This window comes from Anomalospiza imberbis, chromosome Z, assembly GCF_031753505.1.
Source record: "Anomalospiza imberbis isolate Cuckoo-Finch-1a 21T00152 chromosome Z, ASM3175350v1, whole genome shotgun sequence".
NCBI lineage: Eukaryota > Metazoa > Chordata > Aves > Passeriformes > Viduidae > Anomalospiza > Anomalospiza imberbis.
The window spans coordinates 24853868-24877381 of record NC_089721.1 but is presented as its reverse complement, the minus strand read 5'-3'; the positions used below and the strand labels follow the sequence as shown (position 1 = coordinate 24877381).

The window sequence follows — 23514 nt, the reverse complement described above, 5'->3', positions numbered from 1 at the left end:
TCTCTAATTGGGGCAAGACTTATATGTACATTTTACTTTTAAGGTACTTGCTTCTTGGTTTCCTTATTAGGGAATAATGTGTTTCCTGAAATAGTGCACTCTATTGTATTGGGGCTTTTATTTAAATATTTGTAATGATAGCACTAAAAAGTATTTTAAAAAATAGTAATTTGAATGGTAGTTCAGAATTCTTAAATACCTCTTTTTTTATTTTTACTTCAAGAACAAATGCAAGTTTAATGTTCAGATGCAGTAGTAGAGTACTCATGCATCTTAGGTTATGTTTTATGGTTTCCAGTACCAGACTGACTGCTGGTTACTGCAGTGTCTTTCACTCCATACCCCCTGAACTCTGACTGTGCACTCTATGCTGGCTGTAATGCTCATTTACTGTATTTCAAGTAATTGCAGCTTGCTAAGATGGGAGGAAGCTGCTTAAATGGACTGCCTGCTGATTGGGTTGGATTGTGTGACAGGTAGTGATGAAACAGGCAGCCAGGGTGGGATGATGGAGTCAGACCACAGCACACCAATATTAATCACCTTGAGTGCTGTAGAATCACGAATGAGATAATCATAGAGATAAAGAGAATCATGAATGTTGATACCAAAATGGCACATATTTACCATAATTAGCAATGGTGGTATACTAAAAATGTATTTGATAAACGTGGTCCCTGTGATCATGTTTAATTAAAAATATACTATTAAGTACTTAACCTTTTCCTTCATTTTTCCACTCAGTTGCTAGATGTGCTAGAACAGTACTGCATGGCATCTGGGCTAGATTACCGAAGACTTGATGGAAATACAAAATCAGAAGATAGGATCAGAATTGTAAGAGAGTTCAACAGCCTTCAGGAAATCAACTTATGTCTTGTATCTACAATGTAAGAAAATTTAACTTGTAGTTTGTTTCAATATGTCTGTCTAGTGTTAGTAAATTGGTTACTCTGCATTTTTCTTGCTGAGTTTGTGAGGGATTACTCTTTGAGAAGGTGACAATAAGTATAGACTTACTGCTTTGGTCTGAAGCTTCTTAAAATTTATGGACACCTTCTCCCTCCCTCCTTTCTGCTTCGTGAGGATTTCTGAGATCAGAAGGAAGTGGGTCTTCTGGATCTTAGTTTAAAGTTGTTGTAGGATTGAAGAAGCAGTTTTAAACATTACTATTAAAACATTATTATGTCATTATCTACAAAAGGCTTTTAATTTTATTGTAGACAGACTCAGTTTCTTGTTTTACAGAAATAGAACTAGCAAGTGAGTGTGAACATGAAGTGCCATATTGAATGGAAATTCTCTCACTATTACTGCAATTTATTAATCATGTTGCTTAGATAACATGTCTATTTAAAATATTTCAACAAGGTCTTTTATTGTCTTTTTAAAATGTGTTTACATATCAGATTTGCTTATCCATTTACGATGGATAACAAATTGTTTTGAAATAGATTATTATGTTCAACTAAAGTTATTGTTACTATAATGACTATTTGTTTTATTCAGATTACTTCCTTGCTTCATCTTGGATGAAATTTTTTACTGGGCAAGGGCAGAAAAGGAGCAAAGAGAAGCTTTGCTCCTTTTGCCTCCTACCCAGAGGGGAAAACTCAGTGAAACTTGATTAAATATGAGTATCTGATCACTGTACTTTTTTACTGGAAGTGGGTGTGTTTGAGTTAGCAGGATCCAAACTACCTTTATATAACTAGAGCAGACATTATCTTAAAGGCTGTTGCAAGTGGATATCAGAGCAGTCTTCACATACTCTGGTGCTTATGTTCAGGGTTGTGAAGAGATTTGTGATACTGGTCATGTACACTGGCTTGTAATCTCTGTCAATTGTGAAACCTGGCCATGAGCTTCTCTAAGACCTTCATGGGTCCATACCACTTGTCCCTGAAGACAGAGGGAAATTTCAGAATCTATAGCATTATGAAGGACTAATTTTTACATCAGTCAGTACTGTTATCATAGATCTGTTAGTTCTCACTCATTAATTTAAATCAAAATATAAATGAAGGTCAACTAAACAGAGATGGACTTTCTCCTTTGTGTTTTGAGAGCTTCTGTATAAAATAATGAGCCTTCTCTGCCTGCTGATGGTGCTGGAGAAAAGGCTTGATTCTGTTGTTTGTAGTTTTACTTATCTTATGAAACAAGTGAAAGGAACAAACCATAATGGAATTATAGTCAATGTAACTACTGTGTTGTAAGCAAAACAAAGGGTGCAATTGTTTGCCTAGTTTACTACAGATAACAGGAAATTATCTTTTTCCTTGCTTGATGCACAGCAATGGAAGCATCTTTACATTTGTAATGCTTTGGAAATTAGAAAGTGATTTATCCTATTTCTGCTGTACAAGAGATTGGTCTTTCCTCTCACTCAGATTTCAGACATATATAAAATAATAATATGCTTTAGAGTATATTCTATATTTTGCATTACAGAGTACATTGACAGAATTGGTTCATACTCTTCTGTCTGTACTTTCTTGCAAAGTTTCTGGCTGACTGCTCTCTGTAGTCAATTCATGTGTGTTCTGAAGTTCTCATTGTTCAGAGAACCAAATGTTGATTTTCACTGAAAATACTTGCATGGTCTTTTGGATGTGTAAGTGCATTCTGCAAAGGATGAGTTCTCTGCATAGTAATCTTGAGACTGCCATTATGTTCACTGGCACAATTAATCTGCAGCTTAGAAACCATAAAACATTAATCAGAGAACTACAGTGCAGCACTGATGATAACTTTCACTATTAAATTTGCAATGTTCATATTTTATATTCCTTTTTTTTCAAAATCATGTATATATAGTCCATAGAGATTTGAAAATCCTGGTTTTAATTAATCAGTGACATTTTTGAGAAATGGGACCTTAAAAAAGAAAATAAAAGAATAAAGAATAAAAAAATAAAAGTTTGTCTATCTGTAGATTTGACCTCAATCTTGAAGTTAATATTGGTACCAAGCATAGTCGCATGGCTATCCCTAATGCTTTTATTGACAGCTGTGACTAATAGGGCTTTATGGATAAATATATTTTATAGGTGTTGAGAGAAAATGTAATTGATTGCTTCAGAGCTTGGACATTTAATCAAACCATTAGATCATCAATTTCAGGTTGAGCACTAGGGAAAAATAGGTATAGGCCTGTTGGAACTTCTAAGTGTCATGAAGTAATACCTGTTGGAGAATACTTCAGTCTTGCACTGGTGTTGCTGGGAAAATGTGATTATTTAGAAAAAGAGAAAAAGATTTTTAGGCATGCTTAGAAACATTAAAATAATTGCTGTAGTTGCTGTAACTTGATAGAAGAATGTCAAAGCTTTCAGTTCCAGTGGTGCTGCTAAGCCAAAAGAAGGGAAACTGCATATGTACCAGTACCAAAGTCAGCACAGTTCTGTTCCATCCTAGTTTTCTGGAATAAATAAAAGCAGCAAGTATGTCTGCCTTTAAATCACCACTTCTGGATTTTTTTGTGCTGGTCTTTCTCTAGGTTGGTTCTGTCAGAATTAATTGTTAATGAAAATCCATTTCTGCTTCTCAGCTTTCTTATTATGTAAAGAGAAGTGTCTAGAGAAATTTGTAGGTAGCTTTTATCATGTAAGGCCCACTTCCATTCTACCTGTAGCATTCTCTATTACTGTCCATTACTGGCCTGCTGTTAATTACTTTTTACTTTTTCTACTTCATTTAGCTTTAATTCTTTCAGAAATGTTTTGAACAACTTTTAGTGTGCATATGATTGCATCCAAAGAACTTTCAGCCACAAAAACCTCTCTGAAACAAAGAGCATAGAAAATATAAAAAACCTAGCTTGGTAAACAGAATTACATAATCAAAACTTTCATAGACCCTTTCCTAATGTACTATTGTTCTGTACCTTTTGAGGTACTAAGTTGTGCTGTTTTAAGTAAGATGGTGTTCTGAAAACTGTTCTTTTAAACAAAGCTCTTTATTTAAGCCATATCATAGTAATTTGCATGAACCAAATTGCAATAATGACTAACTGCTAGTTAAAATGAAAGGTAAAATGGGAGTATGTAACTCAAAATGCACAAACTGCTGCATTTGTTCTGTCTGTGAAGGATATAGGAGCCATTCCTTTCTGTTTTGGACTAACTGAATTTTTGAGTCATACCTAAAATTACCGAAAGGTAAAATTATTGTAAAGCTGGATATCCTGTTTTGTTGATTTTAATGGACAGTTGGTTTTACATCTTGACTTATGTTTCAGTCCAACTGCAGGGCTGGTTTGGAAACAGGAGAGTCCGAACTCTTACTAAAAAGAGGTTTTTTTCATTAAAAAGAAACACACTAAATGTGAAAAATACCATAATGTATTTTCAAATACCATAATGTATTTTTCAAAAGAAAGAAAAACCCAACCCAAATATTGTTATTCAGTAGTTCACAGTTTGAGAATGTGAGTTCTCTAGAATCATCCATTAATATTGGCAAGTTTCTGTATCCCCTCCTTTTCCAGATATAACTAACCCAGAGCTACACCATACTTAGATGGGAAAGGCCACAGCTGCATTTACATTGACATGGACTCCATGAAAACCAAAAAGTGGTGGAGCTCCATAAGTTTTTGGTTTCTGTCTCCATTCACTCTTATACCTGAAAATTTTACCTTTCTTGTATTTATTGTGTGCTTCAAACAAGCAAAATTTAAAGTAATCTGTTAAACCAGGTGCTTGATAAGTTAAATGGGATTGACTTTTTCAATTTTGCAGTACTGCTTTCAGAAAAATAGCACACTTGGAATTAGTGATGCCTATGCTAATGTGAATAATTGTTTTAATAGTTTATTTAATAATAGTATTTAGCTTGTGCTTTAGGAGCTTGTATCTTTTGTATGGTAGTTGGTTGAGCCAGTCAAAAAAAAATTCAGTATTTGCTTGCTTTGCAGCTGGATGAGAGGTGGTATTTTCCTCACTTTTGCTCCTATCAAATCATTCATCTATGCACATGCCAAACTCCAAGTAACTGAGCAGTTTTGCAGGGTTCAGCAGTTAGCTGCCTCAGGTTAGATGCATGCTCAATTTCTTGTCTGGCTTGCAGGTTTTACCTGAAAAGAGTCTACAGGTGTTGAGTGTTATAAAATGATGCAGGTGGTACCCTTGTGACTCCTAACCCGCAGAGCAGACAAATTTCTGACTGCAACTTTTTTCCTTTTAATGACTGGTATGAATGTTGCTCATATGCAGCTATGTGGCTGACAGCTGAGTAACTTACTGTACAAATCCACTTGTGTTAGTTGTTAATGCTTACAGTTATGGCTTACCTGAGATTGTGACCACTTTAGTGAAAGTTGCATAGCATTATTGTCAAAAACTATGTACTGGGATTAGATGAAGTAAAATTTCACCTGTAATTTTCCTGCTTCCATAATGTTAACTGGCATAAAACTGATTATGAATTTCATTGTAGTATTTAGGGGTGTTGCCCTGTGTAGGACTTAATGGGAATGATGTAGCAACAGGGATTTTTACTAAGTTTATAGCAGTTGGTTATATTTATGCAGCCTGTAACAATCTTGATATTTACATGAGAAAATGGTATTTTATGGCAGTGGTTATTTGAGTACTTGGTGGTTGTTAGTACAACAGTAACACAAAGCTGTACTGCACTGTTTCCATTATCTTTCATTTTGTTTAGTTTTTTTTTTTTTTGTTGTTGTTGAATTGGGGAAGGGTAGGCAAGTATGGACCTAATACAGAACAATCTAGTTGCAATTTTATTCTTACTGTCATATGGTTCTGGTTTTTCATTTTTATGTTTTCAGGGCTGGTGGACTGGGTCTTAATTTTGTTGGTGCCAATGTTGTTATACTGTTTGATCCTACATGGAATCCAGCAAATGATCTTCAAGCGATTGACAGGTACACTCTCAAAATACAGAACTTGATCTATGTTGCATACTTCCATTCATTCTGTAATCTGAAAAAACTAAAATTTTTTTCTCAAGTAAGAAAATTTTTACATCGTCTGATTAATCCACAAGATTATAGGAAATAGGAAAAGTCCAACTGAATTTGGTTTTAGCTTTGATGTGATTATTTTAACCCAAATTTTACAATATGTTTTCCTTTATTTCTTTTTTTGCAGCAGTGGGCCAAACAAAAACTCAAAAAAACCTCCTTGTGGTTACTAAAACTTTTGTGATCTCTAGAATATGTGTGTATATGACATTTTTCTTGTGTTCTTCATGAAGAATACATTGTAGTTGGCCCTAGTTCAAATGGTGCTTTGAATTCCCAAGCCATAAAAGGCAGGGGCACTTTATGTTCTCTTCTGCTTCACCATTGTGGAGATTAGTGTCTTTTTAGCACTCATATCTGTCTCTGATATTATGGTGTTGGAGTATTTCCAGTAATGCAAATTTTTCTTTCAAGACTTTTTGACTGTAGGATATTTCCCTAGGAATCCAAGGCAGACCTTTTAGTAACTGAAGTAAAGAATATTAAAAACCTATAAAGAGTACTAAAAACCTATAAAAGAATATTAAAAATTCAGTAGATTTATATATTTTCATGAGCAGAAATACACTTGTTTCTGTTATCTCATGCAATTACGTAATTCTGTTTTAAGGGTCTTTCTGATTTCTAGGATGTGTTTATGTGAACCTGTTCTAGGGAAGTATATCAGAAACATGTACTGAGGACTATCTTTAAAGAATCTTTGTAAGATCACATTACTATGAATTGTTTTAGCCTCCTGTGAATTAGAAGTCTCAGAATTTACCATTAGAATAGGACACTGTCAGTTCATTACCTGTTTTTTTGATGTTGTATCTTGTAAAGTGATTTATGAAGTTAAGAAAGAACTAACTGCTCCAAGTAATCAATGAGTTAATTCCTGTATAATGGAAATAGGAGAATACTTTGAGCAAAAGTAGGTGGAGACACAAAAGATAAAAAAAAACCGCAACAAACCTGAGATAAACAGAGAGGATGTGTTTTGTGGAGAGGTGGGAGACAGTTCTTGTGATAAAAAATGAGGAGAAGGCTTTTGAAACTGGATAGGCCTGGGGAAAAATATAAAATACTGAAGGAAAAGGAAATCAATTACTGAGGAAAATTCAGAAAAGTAAGGAAAACAACCCAATCAACATATACATAATTTTGAATAGTCCTGTTTTATTAGAATGCACTTATATATTTCCTTTGTTTGCTGTTTATTACTACCCCTAAGAGCTCTCATTTCTTAAAATGTTTTTAATGTGCCATGTCCTTGCAGAGCTTATAGAATTGGCCAACACAGAGCTGTTAAAGTGTTTAGATTGATATCCTTGGGAACTGTGGAAGAGATTATGTACTTGCGACAAGTTTATAAACAGGTAAAGCTCACAAACTGTTTAAATGGGGAGCTCTTCCCAGAAGTTTCAGCAACTGAAAGCTAATCTAGCCTGTAGTAAAATTGTAGTTTACCTTGTGTTTATGGTATATAATAGCTTAATGTACTAAGCCAAAGTGCATCATTTAGCAGCTGTTAAAGAATGGAACAGAATTATACTTGTATTCAAGTGTTTTTCTTTAACTATTGACAGTTTAATTATGCAGTGTACATTATTCAGGTTATACAGAGAACTGCTTTTATTTGAAGACTTATGAAGTACAGCTGTGTTAGTTGTAGTAAGTATCTGCAGCAGTTTGATTCATGCAACTTTTCTCATGAAAGTCTGGAGAAAGTAAAGCAGAAATCTTACTGATGCTATAGAAGAAAAGTTGGTGATCTCTTAGAAAAAGAAGACCGGGATTTCTGGTCCAATCTGCTTGGATTTCCAAAAAGCATGTATAAGTCTTGAAAGGATGTATAAATATTTTTTTCTTTTTTTTTGAAATTGACTTGTGTTTTTCTAGCTGAAGAAGCAGTAATAAACAGAGTAATTATAAGTCTGAGGGTTGGGGTTTTTTTGACTATACTTGGATTGCTTTCCCTTAGCAAGTAAATATACAGTGCAAAGGAAGGTGAAAAAAACGCTAATAGTTTAGTATAGTGGAAGCTGAGCTGTCAAGATACAAAGGAGTGCCAGTAACATGAATAGTAGGTATCTGATAATAGGCAACAATGCAGTTAAAGTCTTCAAATGTTCTATTTTTTTTTTAATTCAGTAAAGCCAAGCAGGTTCATATTGTACCACAATCTATTATACCAACATCTGCCAGGGAAATTAAACCAAAATATCCTTGCTTAGGAATTTCTGCTTGTTACAGATAAAGCTGTGTATATGATTTGGGTGCCAGGAAATTCTGATGTGTTGTTGTAGTAAACACTTCTGAAAGCTCTTGTGTTGTTCTGTTTTAGCAACTTCACTGTGCAGTGATTGGAACTGAAAATGCCAGGCGGTATTTTGAGGCAGTACAAGGATCTAAGGAACATCAAGGAGAGCTTTTTGGGATTCATAACCTTTTCAAACTTAGGACTCATGGGTCCTGTCTTACCAAAGACATATTGGAGGTATGAAGTACTAAACTTTTACTTTTGGATATTAATTTTACATTTTTCATTTCTTCATGAGGCTTTTTGGTCATTGTTTAGAATGGAAGCACTATAAAACAGAATGATGAAACTTAATCAATACTTGTCTGTGCAATGACTTGAATGGAATAGGCATGCTAATTTCTCATTCTGATATAGACCAGATAAATTTCTCTAAATCCGAGATGGGTAAAAGCTTGTTTTATAATTTTCATAAATTTCCTCGTATATATATTTTTTGTATAAAAACTACATAACGTATTTTTTGATACTTTCATGCAGCTTTGTGTGCAGATACCTTTTATTCATCAGTAACTCATACTGACCTTTTAAGACAGAATTCTTATCATAAAAATATTTTTTTATGATCACATTAACCTCTTTGTTGTGCTTTTTGGGGTGTCAATAATTGTTAAAAAAAGTTTGCTACAGCTGGCTTTACATCTTCAAATTTACTGCAGCTTTATTCCATGTTTCGTTTTCTTTCCCTTTATTTTGTTATTTTTCCTCTCTAGGAATTTAGTCTGGACTTTGCTTATTCTATTTCTGGTGCTTGCACTTCTTTTTCCTGTGCTTGTCTTTGTGTAATCTGTTTATGTTAACATATTTGATTGTCTTAGAGGGAAGGACGGGTAGAAGCAGGAGTCATGACAGCAACTACATGGCTGAAGGAAGAGAATCGTTCATGCAGCTCGGAAAAGGTGAGATGTCTTTGTGGACTGTACACCACAGCATGACAGGCCTTTAGTTCCCAGTATTGCGGTGGCAAATGTGGACAATATATCATGAGGCTGATAATACTTTTACCCTGTTGTTAAGAAGATTTTGTTTAGGGAATTGTGGAAAGGAGTAGGGGGGTTTTAGATGATTGAAAGGTTCAGGTTTTGTGGAACTCTAGAAGACCTGGGTTATTTAGTTGTTGTAGTCAGACAATCAGAGTGATTCCCACCAAACCAGTGGTCTGTTCAATACTGTCTTTTTAATTTTTAATGTATATAATTATCTAATGATTTCCTTCTGGAATAAGATGATTTTTTTTTTTTTCCAACAAAGGTCAGTTTTAATAGGAGCATTGCATTTGTAGGAATGTTTTGACTGAGCGCCATGTTCAGGTACTTTGAGTAAAGTTATAATTAGATTAGATTGCCCTGAATTATAGTACAAATTAGCCACTATCTCTTATGCCTGTGAGATTTGTGTGCGTATATGTCAGTATTTAATGTGCCTTTACATTCATCTCAGTCTCATATTCATAATACATAACTGGATGGTTACGATCTCACATATGACTTGCTGACAAACAGCAAATTTTTAAGCTTATGTTAAATGCTTTTTAATGAGCAGAATTATTTCAGGATTAATATATAAATTTTAAAATGTCTCTGAGTACAGCATTTTGGTATTTACTTTCTTCCATTTACAGGCTGTCATAATTCTTACCTCAGTAGTATGCAGTTTTGGAGCGGTGTTCTGGACTTTAGTATCTTAAAAATGTTTTAAGATTGCCTGGGCATAATTTTGGTTGATTACAGTATGCCTCGATTAATTTTAGAGTGGAATGTTATACAAGGAAGTAAACCACTGCACAGAGATTTATTTTTGTTACGAATGTCATTACACACAATATTAAGGTCTGAATCATGAAGTCACCTTCCAAAGCACCCTTGAAAGATGAAAAGTAGCAATGAGATTAGTATAAACTTAAAAAATATGGATGTGGATTGGGAAGGCATAAGTTGTTTTAGCAGTGTACAGCATATATGGTCTCAAGTACATAATACTATTTGTTGTTTTCAGTGTTTTTCTGCTAAAAATATTCTGCCAGACACTTCAATAATTTCTCATTATGAATTATTTTGCATTTTATAATGCTATTTTATATATTTTTTGCTTGAGTAACAGTGAAAGTCCACTTTTTTTAACACTGCTTTGGAATTAGGCATGTTACGTATTCTATAAATCTTAAATAACTTTGTAGTATTTTCTTTTTTTTTTTAGTATGAACAACCAGACTGCCAAGAAGATGGAGATCCTCGAAGCATTCAGGCCCAATTAAAAAGAGAAGAAACTGTTTTTTGCGACGATTTGAGTGATGATGATGATGATGTTCTGGAGAGTTCTGTGAAAAAGTCTGACACAAGGAAGCCATGCAATAAAAGTAGTTTTGTGGTAACAAAGGGACAGCTTTCCTTAATGCAGTGTGGATTCTCTCAGTTGTTGCAGAGAGAAATTGAGACTACCAAAGAAGGGGATCATAATTATAACTCTCATCATTCAAGTTCTGATGATCACACTTTAAGAAAAAATGTAAGGAGCAAGCATGGTGACTTTCAGAAATGTCAAACCAGTGTGCCTGTTTTGGAGCATGGGAAAACTGTTCTGTCTCCAAATGGAAGTGATAAACAAGATATGCGTAGTACAGAGTGGCTTGGTTTATCAGGCTCTGAGGAGGAAGGGGACAGAAAAAATGAGGATCAAAGCATTTTAAAGCAATGTGACATAGTCATGGAAACTGAAAGTAGTTCTGAAGCAGATGATGATGTCATCTTTCCTACCCAAGTTCAAGTATGCCAGCAACCAGTGCTTACTAAAGAAGATGAAATACATAGGTCAACATCTGAAAATTGTGAAGAGTTAGCAAAAGAAAAAGCTGGGTTTGTGTTTAAGGGAAACAGTAGACAATTTGGATTCTACAGTACTGAGTCAAATTTCACCATGTCTGTTGAAGATGTCAAGAATGACATAGATTTTAAAGGAGAGAGTGACATAAGTGATGAGTCTGATGATATTGAACTTCCCCATAATTCTGAATCAAGAAAGCTAGGAACTCGGAGTTTTCCAAAGTGGAAAGAATCTCTACCACAAGTAAAGAAACCCTACAGAAAAGGAAAGGAAAGTGGTTCTCAGAATATAGATGAATTCTCATCCTCTGAAGATAACTTTCCAGATGAGAAAATTCATGCCAGGAAGCAAAGCTATAGGAGTAAACAACAGAGCAGCAGAATTCAGTTTGGGTCTAAAATGCTGTGTCCTATTCAAAATACCTCTGTTGCACAAATTAAGTCCAGCAATTATGCTATGCATAGAACTTATGCAAGTAAAACTGTATTTGAGCATCAAGAGAAAAAAATTGATTCACTGGACAAATATTTAGGTAACTATTAAGTTAATTTGTTAATTTTATTTCAACTAAAGTCATAACATATGTCTAATTTACCATTGTCAGCAGGTTTTAAGTTCTTGTTGCTGTACATTATTTTCTGTTATAAGATGTAGTATGTTCTGCTAAATTATTATTCAGTAATATCTTTCTGTATCTTTCTCTTTATTAGTCTTACTTTTATGTCTTATAGGCTGACAGGCTGCTTTGTAATTCTTGCTTAAACCCTTACCATCTCTTGAAATACGCTGAGATTGAAGATTTATTAAAAATTCACAACCTAAGTATTTGAACTGTAAAATCTTAAGAGTTTTGACAGGGCTGTTAAATAAAATGTACAGGAAAAAAAAGTGATGTGGGAGTTTTAAACACCATGTAGAAGACTTGATTCCTAAAGACTTAATTTTAACCATTGACATTGCAGCTGTTAAGCCATAGATGCTTTGAAACGTCCTTGTCCATCTGAAAATAACCACACTGAAATTGAAGTAGTATTAAACTATCTGGATAAATCCAAATAAGTCTAATGATTGTTGTTAATTTCATAGAACTGAGTAACTTGGTGCTGAATGAAATTGTAACAAATTTTATAACTTCAGTATAACTTTTTTTTAATTACAGAAATGTGTACCTCCAGAGTTTTGGAATAACTAACATCCTTGTATTTTTCTCATAACGTATCAGATGGTGTTCAAGAAGTGGCATATATTCATTCGAATCAGAATGTGGTTGGATCCAGCAAGGCTGAAAATCACTTGAGCCGATGGGCGGTGCACGACGTATTTGAGTTGAAGCAGTTTTCACAGCTCCCTGCTAATGTAGCTGTCTGTAGTGCCAAGGTAAAGAGATATTTTTGGAAATGTCATTTTAAATTTTAACTGTTATTTATCCTCATTTTTAATTGTAAAAAGCTCTAAAAAGCTAAAGCTTTTTTTTTAGAGCTTTTTAAAGCATTTTTCATTGTAAAAAGCTCTTGTTTTTCTGTTACTGGCCACCATGAATGATCAAAGACACTGAGGATGAGAGGAAGAGAATGCTCAGTTGGAAGTCTAATAAATTACTTTGGTTTTTTTGGGGGATGGCTTTTACATTATCCAGCTTTGAAAGAGTTGGGAATTAAACAGCACAGCACCCTCTGTGGGATTTTTCTGTGGAAGAAATTCTAAGATTAAAGATAAGGTTTTTGAAATCAAATTCTGTGCCATGTTTTTCTGATTTGAGCCTTGAAAAATCTTCAGTTTGTTTTGGATTCAATTAACAAAAATCCAGTTGCCAGAGTACATTCTGGACACCCTGTAGCATAGGAATTTGAACATATATCAGTTTGCAGACTCTCTTGGGGAGGTGAGCATACACAGTTGCTATAATTAAGTCAAACTGTCTATGTTTAATGTCTTAAACATAGAAGTAGAGATTATTGGTAGTTCTTATTTGCAGCAATGGATATGTTTAATGTTTTTTGTTGGTCCTGTAGCTTGTTTAATTGCATTTAGTATACACACAAATCTGGAATAAATTCAGGTACATCTTTCACATTTTTTATTCTTACTATATAATGTTTTTAATCTGCTCTGATTATCTGGGTATTTGGTTGCTTGCTTTGTAATAAACATTTGCAATTTCCTAGACTGATTTTTAAGATAAACCACAAGCACAGAATAAGTCATTGATGAATGTGCAGCTTAGCCTTTACAGACACATTAGCTATCCTTACAGAAATTGTAGTCATACGACTGTGTTGTTCTGGGGTGTTGAACATCCTCAGTGGCTAGAAGAGTTTCTTCCAGTGCTGTTGTTATACTGTATTTAATTAAGCCATTAGCAGAGTTGCCAAGAATTTTTATACTGGGAAGATCAAACCAGGCGAATCAGTAGAAGTAAGGCCTTTTCAATTCTAACACATTTTCATTAGAATGTTCCTTATTAGCAGAAAAGTTGGTCAAAAATACTCAAGAGTACGGTAGGAAGGTACTTATTAATTGACAATGGCTGACAACATTATTAAAATGAAATAAAAATGAAAGAAAACTTTGAAGAGAGTATTTTGTCTAAATGTCTGTTGATCCACCTCTGTTCAAAACTAGTTTGTGGTGCTCATGTAACTTAAAGCTTATTATGTAGAGTTACGTCACTGCAAGTATTGCAAATTAACTTACCTTGATTAACTTGTCAGGTTTTTTAAGGTATGGACTTTTCACTCAGAAGCAACAGTAGTATCACTTCTCTTGGAGATCTAAGTAGCAAGAAGAACATAAAAAATTATGGAGAAGGCTGCCTCTTTTTTCACGTCCTGTTACTCATTTATGTAAAGGCACTAATGTAGAAATAAAATATAGATGACTCCCTATTCTTAAATGTGGCATTTTGAGCTTTATGTGGTCTGCTTAAAAGAGAGCTTTGTAGACCACTTTGAAAGGTCCTCTACTTAGAGTTTTACTGCTACTGTTTTTCTTTCTTCATTACTTTGTATTTCCTTAGAAGACATTCTGTGAAAAAACATGGTCCCTGTTGTGCTTCTGGCCATCAGGCTTTGCTGGTCTTTTTCACTTATTTGCCATCAGTTGAGGTTAGGACATTCACTGTCTGAGCATCTACCTGTTTTATCATAAATAATGCTACTTAATAAAAATGTTTTTCAGTAGATTAAAGTAGCATCATGTGTAATATTAAAAATACAGATGAATAATTTAAATTTCCATACTTGTTTTAAGTAAATAAAATTACAGTTTTGAATGTTGGAATGTTAATTGGAAACTGATAGTTATTGAAGGAAAAACAAAGTTTTGTCAAAAATTTTGAAATTCCTTATTAATGTAGATTTCAAGTGTCTTTGGTCTAATAGTTTCTCAAAAACTGTTGTGTAGCTCTTTCTGTTGGCTGTGAGTATCAATGATATTAGATTCTTAATTATAAGCATTTTTTACAGTGTATTTAGGCTGAAGCTTTATGTGATAGCATCATGAAGGCATCTGAATAATATTTATGCTGTGATAATATTTTTGTCCCTTCTTAGCACAGCTAATCTAATTGTTTTATTTTTAAGTAGAAACAATCAAGAAAGGTTATTTTAATTTCACAGACAAGTCTGCTCAGGACCAAAAAGTATAATGTCCTTTGTGCTCATTTGTGTTGTGTGTGTTCATTTTACCTATGCCAACTCTGTCTTCCTGCTTTACAATTTCACTCAGTAAGCAGACTGTAATAGCACATTTCTGATGTAATAAATTGTAAATACATTTTCCAAGAAACGACTTATATCTCTTTGAAAGGCATTCAAGAATTTTGAAAAACTAGAAGTATTCTATTGAATTGTATGAGATGGGAAATACAATTTCCTACAATTCTTGGTGAAAGAGTGACATTTTTGTTTCATGCTTACATAGAAATCTGGAATGACAGGGATAATAAGCAATGTTATAATAAGCTAAAGCAATTAATAAAACCCATTGCAAGAACAATGACATGTTGACTTCTGGCTATTGACTAGCCATCTAATCACATTTTGGGTTCACTACTTCTCTTGAAACTTTTAGAATCTAGGTTAAGGTCTTTAGTTTCAGTAGCCAATTTATGGAAATTATGTGAATACAAGTAACAGAAAAAATGAGTTGCTAGAAAGCACTATAAAACAATGTCTTCTTCCTGGTTGCCTACCTGTAGTAGCTGAAAGTAAAAATTAGGTTTATTAGTGCTTCATTTATTGTTGAGTCATGGAGACTAATGTACTTGCTTAAGTTGTAGTAACTGCTTAAAGCTGATGCAGGCTGCAAAACCTGTGAGGTCTCTTTGAAAGTGAGAGAGGTTGCATGGGAAGAAGATCCAAGTTAGAAGGGATGAGAGGCAGCAAGTCTTGTTCCTCAGAAAATAACAGCAGGTATGTAGAACATCCTAAGAACATGAGTAACTAACAAGCTTGTATTTAAATTGGTTATTAAAAAAGTGTAAGACTTGAACACCTTTTCTTACCTCACATTTCACCTTGGTGATATTTTCTTTCCTCGAGTTTAGAAGGCCAGTGTTAAATCTGCACAGCTGGCACTAGTGTAGTTCTCAGTCAAGTCTCTCTTAACATTTTAAACTGTAGGCTTCAATTAAGCTAATTTTTTAATCCAGTAATATGTCTATTATCAGTCTCTCCTTAATTTTACCTGGCCTAGTATTTGTACCTCCTAGCTACCTTTTCTCTGAACAGGTAGAACATATTATTTTAATCTCCTATTGCTCTGTACCTTTAAAGGCTTAAAGAGACGAAACTTCGACTCCTTTTATGAGAAATAGATCTCGCTACTGTTTTTTTTCCTTGCTTTCTTTGTTTTCTAGGTTCCATAACAGTCCTGGATTCAAGTCTGCAGAACCTTTTACACTTCTTTCCCCAGAGCTGATGGGGAGTGTAGTCATATTGTCTGTATATGTTTTTTAATGGAATTTTTCCAACTGACTAGTTTAGCTAGAATGTTCACATTTATAGTACTGAGTGCTTGTTTGGTCTCTATTTGTGTGAGTACTGTATGACTCTGAAAAGCACAGTTTGGTAGCAACAACCAGAATATAAAGTATGCCATCAAGAAAAAAAAAAAACAAGGCATCATGATACCTCTCTCACAATTTAGCAGCTGTGAAAAGTGAGATAAAATCCAGAAGTAATAAATGTAACAGTGTAAACTATGCATTAATTGTACAAGCAAGAGAATAAACCGTAATTTGATTGAATATCATTAGTCAAAATAAATCCTGTCTAGCACCTGAATAAAAGAAAGTCTGTGTATGACAATAGTAGTAGCAAACATATGTGGAAAGGTATTTTATGACATGATCCATTGTGGAACATGTTTCTTTTTTCACAGAATTCCATGAGATTGCATAAAAATAGAAGAAGATGCCCTAGCTGTTAGGTGAATTGAAGCACCATTCTCAGTGAAGAAAGACATTGTGAAGTTGTTGCAGAATGGTTTTCATAAATAGTCATCTACAGCAGTGGAGATTCATTTATAGTTTATTTTGCTAGTATGATGAGTGAAGTACTTTAATGACTTAAGATTTACTGGAGTTTTTTGACAGACATGGCATGATATCTCTTAAATGCAGAATGCTTAGAATAAGAATTATAATAAAAATATTGTAATACCAATAGTTCCTACATTGAATGTAATTATCCTTTTTGTGAAGATTATCTGTATTCTGACCATGGCCCATGACTGTCAGTATAAGATTGCTGCAGATTTCGAGAAGGAAATACATAAGACCTATAGCGTATGACCTTTAAAGTTCATCTAGTTCAAGCTCCCTGACATCAGCAGGGACATCTCCAACTAGCTAAGGTTGCTTGGAGCCATATCCAACCTGATCTTGAATGTTTCCAGGGATGGGGCATCCACTGCCTCTCTGGACAACCAGCTGCAGTATTTTATGGTCTTTACTGTCAAAAAGCCTTCTTCCTTATGTCTTATCTAGATCAAAACCAGGCTTTGCTAAAAAGTCTTTTTCCATCTTTCTTATAGACCCATTAAGTACTGGAGGGTCATGGTATGTTCTCTCCAGAGTCTTCTGTTCTCCAGGCTAAATAACCCCAAGTCTCTCAGCCTTTCCTGATAGGAGAGGTGTTCCTTCCCTCCGCTCATTTTTGTGATATTTCTCTGCATGAAGAGCAGAGGGACAGAATCACCTGCCTTGACCTGTGGCCACACTTCTTTTGATGCAGTACAAAGCACTATGACAATCCTCCTTCAAAGAGTTATGTTTCTGATACTGCTGCTTATGCAGAAGGAACTGATGTGTCAATACTTGGAGGTGTTTAGAGTTTCAGTAATCAAAACTAAGTTGGGGCTTTATGTTCCATGCAGAAGTGTCACAGACAGCTGTTTCTGAAGAAAATTTGGAGATATGGATTACACTGTATAATAGGTTAATAGTACATCTCATCTTCCTTTTTAGTTATAAACTTTGCTTGCATGTCCTAGAACCTAAGTGTCACAGAAAGTAGACAGGTGTGTCTCTGTGCAGTTTGAGATCTCATATTACTCATAATCTTCGCTAAGATGTCATGAGTGCTAAAGCATGAGTTTCATTTCTATTTGTGATGCCATGATGCAGGAAAATCACATGAGGCTATAGTAAACACCTTGAGGTAGAAAATGCATGTCATTCATTGTGGCAAATGGCCACTCTAGTAGAGATTACTGAGAGCTGTTATATGACAACAAAACACACTTGGTGTGCTGCTTCACTGAAGATTATTCATAGGAAGGGTTTTCCAGTCTATTATATACAAGTGTGAAGGAGGAAGAAATGAAATAAATAACATGGTTTTTTTCTGGGATTATTTTGTATGGTTTAGTCTGTTTTGATGACATTGAACACTCTGTGTTCTGCGCTTGAGTTGAAATTCAAGTCTTGTGCAAATAGACTTTTTAAACATTGTGTTTTCATTAAACAAATTGAAGATTGCTGTCTATTATCATATCACTATATGTCAAGAACATAGATGAAAACCAAAAAGGACTATCTTGTGTAACCACAGAAAGAATCATATGGAAAACAATCTTCTTAAAGCAAACGTGTGGAATGAACTTTGTAGATTGTACCCGGTGGCCTTGCAAAGCCAGACTAATTTTCAGAGCAGATCTACATTTAGTTCAGCCTTTCAGAGAGAGAGAAGTCTTGAGTAATTCATGTGATACTTTGCTCAAAATTATTCTGACATTAATTTTGAGGAAAGAAAAGAAGTGTTCACAAACTCTCTAAGGCCTTAGTCATCTACTAAGTATTTTTAGAGGTTTTATTTTCTTGGTGGGCTCCAGGTTCCAAAGTAACCTTATATCAGTGCAGAAGCTTTTTACATCCTTGGGTTTTTGGTAACTTGCACTGAAACTTTTATTTGTGAAACTTTTTCTTAGCTACCATAAGAAAGAGAAACCTCTCAGAGACAAGATTTAAATATCTTCTTCTTATGTTTCTACTCTATTCTGAATTAAATGACTGCATTTCCTAATGACTTTCCTAATTAATTTCTGTGTTAATTGGCAAAAACAGCTTACGTTAAATGTTTTGCACAGAATGGAAGTCTGGGATAGGCTTTCTCTAGTTCTTATACAGCTGAATTTGTGTAGTATTTCTTCAGTAGGAATCCAGGGTGTGAAGGGGGGGCTGTGTGAGCATGGAGAAGTCTTTGGAGAAGGCTTGGAGGTTTCACAAAAAAGATGGAAGGTGCGAACAGGATATACTAACTAATTCGAAAAACTGATGATGTTCCATGTTAGAGTGAGTTTGCGCTTACTAATGTGTGGAAAAGTATTAGTCACCAGAACTTGTACTGTACCTGAATATGTGAACTCTTTTTTTCTGTCAACTGCATGTTTTCAACTTAAGTTTACTTAAAGTTTTACTGAAAAGAAATGTACAAAGACAGCCATTCAATTGAGGATTAATCACTATGGCAATAGAAATGTGGTGACTGAAAAGGGGGAGGATGTATTCTCCCCTCAGCTTCCTGCCAGCTGTCATATTCAACCTCTGCAGCATGAATTCAGGCCAAAATATAGACTGTGACCAGCTCTAAGAAACTTTATCTGTATTTTTATAAATTTGTACAAGAATTGCACTATAAAGGAAGACTTAATCCCCTGGATTGGATGACAGACATTTGGCACTATTGCCAGTGTTTGACAGAGAAATAACGAGATGCTTTGTAGTAAAACCTGGATTAATGGTAAACCCCTCTTTATGTTATTGCAATGTGGTGTAAATGAGAAAACTAAGCATGCTGTCAGCCTAGGAAAAAACATGCCCTTTGTATCTCCAGTGCAGATTTAAGTACTGTTGAGAATACGCTAACTACAAAAGTTGTGTCATTAAGAACTCTATCTTATTTGTATTACACTAGCATTTTGTAGATTATTTAAACAAAGACTTTCTATCAGTTGTAGGAACTCTGATTGCAGTGTGTTTGTGCAACTTTCAGATTCAACAAGTTAGTTTAGATAGTTGTTTACAAAGAGTAGGCTTTTGGAAGATAACATGCCTTTGTTCTTGCTCTTCTAGGATGGAGAAATATTCAACTTTAAAGTAATTGTTCCCAAATGATTGGCCTGTAATGCTGCTTTATTGAGTTTACTGGGTCAGTTTGCAATGGAATTAACCATTCCACTATTCTGCTTTTGATTGTGTTTTTATAATATAGTGAGTTAATATGTGGCATTCTTTGAAGCTTGTAGTGGAGTTTTTTTTATGATGTATGTGCACGGCCTTTGGTTTTGCTACTCTTTGATGGAAGGATGAGAGGGTGAAGGAAGATGGGTGCAAGTCCACAGCTTCTGCTGGAGTAAGCAATTACCTTAAGCTTTGAATTCTGAGACAGGCTGAGTATCTCCTCTCATTCTCAACAATAATAACTATATTATATTGATTCAAGGTCAGTTTTTCAGTGAAAGACAGTTATATGTCTTATAGGAGTTACTTTAGGCAAAGTTTCAAAAACTTAAGATTGCTCCTAATGAAAAGTTCTTGCTCTGTTACCTGATTGTAGAGGAAACAGACTCAAGTAAATATGAAATAGAGAAGATGCAATCTGTTCCCAATTGATATAGTAGACAATTCTCCAGTTCCAAGCAAAAGATTAGAGTTTATGGAATGTCCTCATCTCAGTTTGTTTATGCAGTAAAGCTACAGGAAACATTCATGGAGAAATGACTGTGTATTACTCTTAAAATTTGTGTAATTTTATCAGCTTTAATTCTGCTGGTCTCTTGGTGTTGGCAACATGTTTTGGAGGAGTAATTTGGATCCATAATAAATCTTAACAGTTTTTATAACTTGAAAAATATTTCTCCTGTTAGTCTGCTGGGATACATTCAAATATTAGATACACTTCTAATTGTAGCCAGCATACTTGGTTTAACTGAGAAAGCTTGGTATAAATGTAGTTATCCTAAAGTATTCTAAAATTTTAAGCTAGGTTAGCTTTATTTTCTAAGACAATTAAGGTATTGACTGTTGACTATACATTACTTGTAATTCTCATTCTACAACCTTATTTTGTTAGAACAGCAGATACATTCATTCAGAGACTGCTTTTCCATTAAGAAAGCTAAATTCAAAGGAAAAACTAATGTCCACATCAAAAATAATTCTGAAATACTGTAAGATTCAGGCTCATTTTAAACCGGAATTTGTAACTTACCATAAGTCTCTGAAGTACAGTTTGTTCAGTAGTGTGTTCTTGGTAAGTAGAAAAGTAATTCTAGTTTATGTAACAATCCTGTGAAAGTAGATACAGGTTTTTTTTGCTGATTGTATTTTTTATCTTCACCATGTGGACCTCATTTTTAAAGAAACTGCATGAAATTTTATGTAGACACTATTACAATTTATCTTCCTTGACATATAGAATAATTTAGGAAGAAATTATTATGTGACATGTACATGTACTAGTTTGGCTTCAAAAGGTCCCTTTCAACTCACACTACTCTATCAGTCTGGGTAGAAGAAAGAAGGAAACAAGACCAAGAATGGACAGTCAGGTATCAAACATTTCTTGGTACTTCATTTATGTCCTGACAGCAGAGAAACATTGGTAAAATAAAAATAATATGTAGCAATAGCATATGTTCAAGTAAAGCATATTGAAGGGTCATAATAATTAATATATATAGTCAGGAAAACTGCCAGGGGAAAAAAAACCAAAACAAACAAACAAACAAAAAAAACCAACCAAACCAACAAAAACCTCCAAACCAGACCAAAAAAACACAAGGAAAAACTGCAAAGGAGAAAAAGATTAGTTGAAATAATTTAGAATTGTAGTTCATGTAGATAAAGACACTGGGATACAGTATCAAATCATCAAATTAATAGCAATCATCCAAAACCAACTTCAGCTCACAATGTATTGGGAAAGTCATGTGTTTTCTCGAGTTTTGAGGGAAATAGGAAAATATAAATTAAGATATGGCATAATTGTTTGTTGTAAGATGTATTTTAAGAGGCTAGTCATACTGAATTTACTGTTTCTTTCTTTTCTGTTTTTTGGGTGACTGCAAGAAAACTAGACATTTTAGAAGGCTATTCTTTTTTATTATAGAAATATAAACAATGAAACTGCAATTATAAGTATCCTGGATATCTGACAGCAGTGGTTTCATGCACACCTAAGGAGAAAAGTCTTGTAACACTGGGGGCAAGTCAGAGGGATTATTGACGACTGGAAGTCAGTATCCTGCAAAATAGTTGCTGTAGGGATACTTTGAGTAATGAGGCACTAAAAGAGGGGAAGGTGCTTGAACATGGTGCAGCTATGGCTGAAGAATAATTATGCAAACATTTTCAGCTTCAGATTCAGGCTTCTGAAGGATGTTCATTATCCTCCAAGTCTGGTTTCTTAACAAATTGCCTCAGACAATAGACAGTTTAAAAAACAAGTATCTCTGTTTCTCTTTTTTCTCTACTTAATCTTACTCCCAGCTTCTGCCCACTTACTCTCCCGTACCTTTTCATCTTGCTGTATTTAAAAAAGTAAAACGTTGTTGTCCCTTGCCTTGCTTGAATGGACTAAAGTAAAAGAAGTTACTGGCTTAAGGTGTCCGGTCATCTAAGTCATGTCTGATGATGCATATACATGGAGTAGCATTCATTGCTCCAGAGTATAGAGCTGCCTGTTTCTGCCTGTTACAAGAAGGACAGATACTGAAGTTTTGTACTGTCAAAGCTAAACCAAAATTGGGTTTGGTAGGTGTATACTGTTTTTAAGTAACTGCTGTAATTAGGCAGCAGGAGACAGATTGCCATACAGAGCTAACAGATCCAAGAGTTGTAGATTCAGGATGGAAACTTGAAGTAGGTATTACTGCTGCATTGTAGCACTTAAATTTTTGCTTGATGCCTGTGCTCATTCTTCTTGAAGAGTGTTACTCTTAAATGGGTTTTGTGACACTTAATGTGCAGATAGTCTAGCATTTTTGTACACTCTTGATTGCTGCATTAGGTAATATGTAATTCAAAGAAATCAAAACTATCATTGGTATCCAAAACTCAATATATACTTTCAAGAGTAAGAGAATTACATAACAAAAGAAGACGGGATCGAAACCATCACAGACTCAATGGAACATGAAAAGGGTTAATATATGCTTTCTTTGAAGTATTTTTCTGTTGTAGTAAGAATCCCTGGGTTTTCTGAATACTTTAGAAGCCATTTTCTGAACAACTACCTAATCTGTCATCTTTCCCATTGCAATATATAAAAAGTGTCTTAAGTGTAGTAGATCAAGGGGGAATAGGAGAAGAAAACAAGGATAATAAGACAGGAAGGACTGCCTACAATTTTGTGGGGTTTTCCATAGTTCACAATAGCACTTCATAATTTCATTTTATTGTATGTTCATTAATTTTTTCTTTGCATTTGGTTAGATATTTCTGGCGTGTAACTTTTTCTTATTTAATTGTTTCAATTAAAAACACTGCATTCTACTAAACTACTTGCATGGTCTTTGTCTTAGATTTATGCCTTTGAAAGTAAATAAAGTGTGCATTTCTTCTGAACTTTCTGTGAAGGTTTTCTTGACATAATGGAACTGCACAAAGTTTAATAAAGTATTAAAAATACTGCATTCAGTAGTTCAAAAAAATTTTTTATCTTTGATGTCAATGTAATTATTTTGCTCCACCTCCTGCCCCTCCCCCTCACATTTGTGAAAACAGAAATGTGTCGTGGTGTTACAGATAATTCAATGTAGACAAACATAATTTGTCAGATGACAAACAAATATTGGTCAAGTTTAAGTGAAATTTTCCACTTTGATCCATAGAAATTTTATAACATGCACTGCAAAGGCATATTGTGTTTAATGTATTTAAATGTTTGGTAAAATT

The 23514-nt window shown here is 34.3% G+C and overlaps 1 protein-coding gene across 9 annotated transcripts in view; it reads left to right on the top strand.

Annotated features, from left to right (window-relative positions):
• Positions 1 to 23514, top strand: part of ERCC6L2 (ERCC excision repair 6 like 2) — a 112290-nt gene that overhangs the window by 25647 nt on the left and 63129 nt on the right. For 3 of the 9 annotated variants that reach the window (XM_068176801.1, XM_068176800.1, XM_068176802.1), the window contains exons 11-17: positions 745 to 890; positions 5798 to 5893; positions 7251 to 7350; positions 8319 to 8471; positions 9113 to 9193; positions 10491 to 11646; positions 12337 to 12491. In XM_068176801.1, the coding sequence (XP_068032902.1) occupies positions 745 to 890; positions 5798 to 5893; positions 7251 to 7350; positions 8319 to 8471; positions 9113 to 9193; positions 10491 to 11646; positions 12337 to 12491 (1887 nt within the window). Of the gene's footprint in view, positions 1 to 744; positions 891 to 1509; positions 1822 to 5797; positions 5894 to 7250; positions 7351 to 8318; positions 8478 to 9112; positions 9194 to 10490; positions 11647 to 12336; positions 12492 to 12873; positions 13281 to 15387; positions 16160 to 23514 lie in introns of those variants that run through there. The other 6 variants (XR_010994556.1, XM_068176806.1, XM_068176804.1 and 3 more) reach the window with 6 other exon arrangements.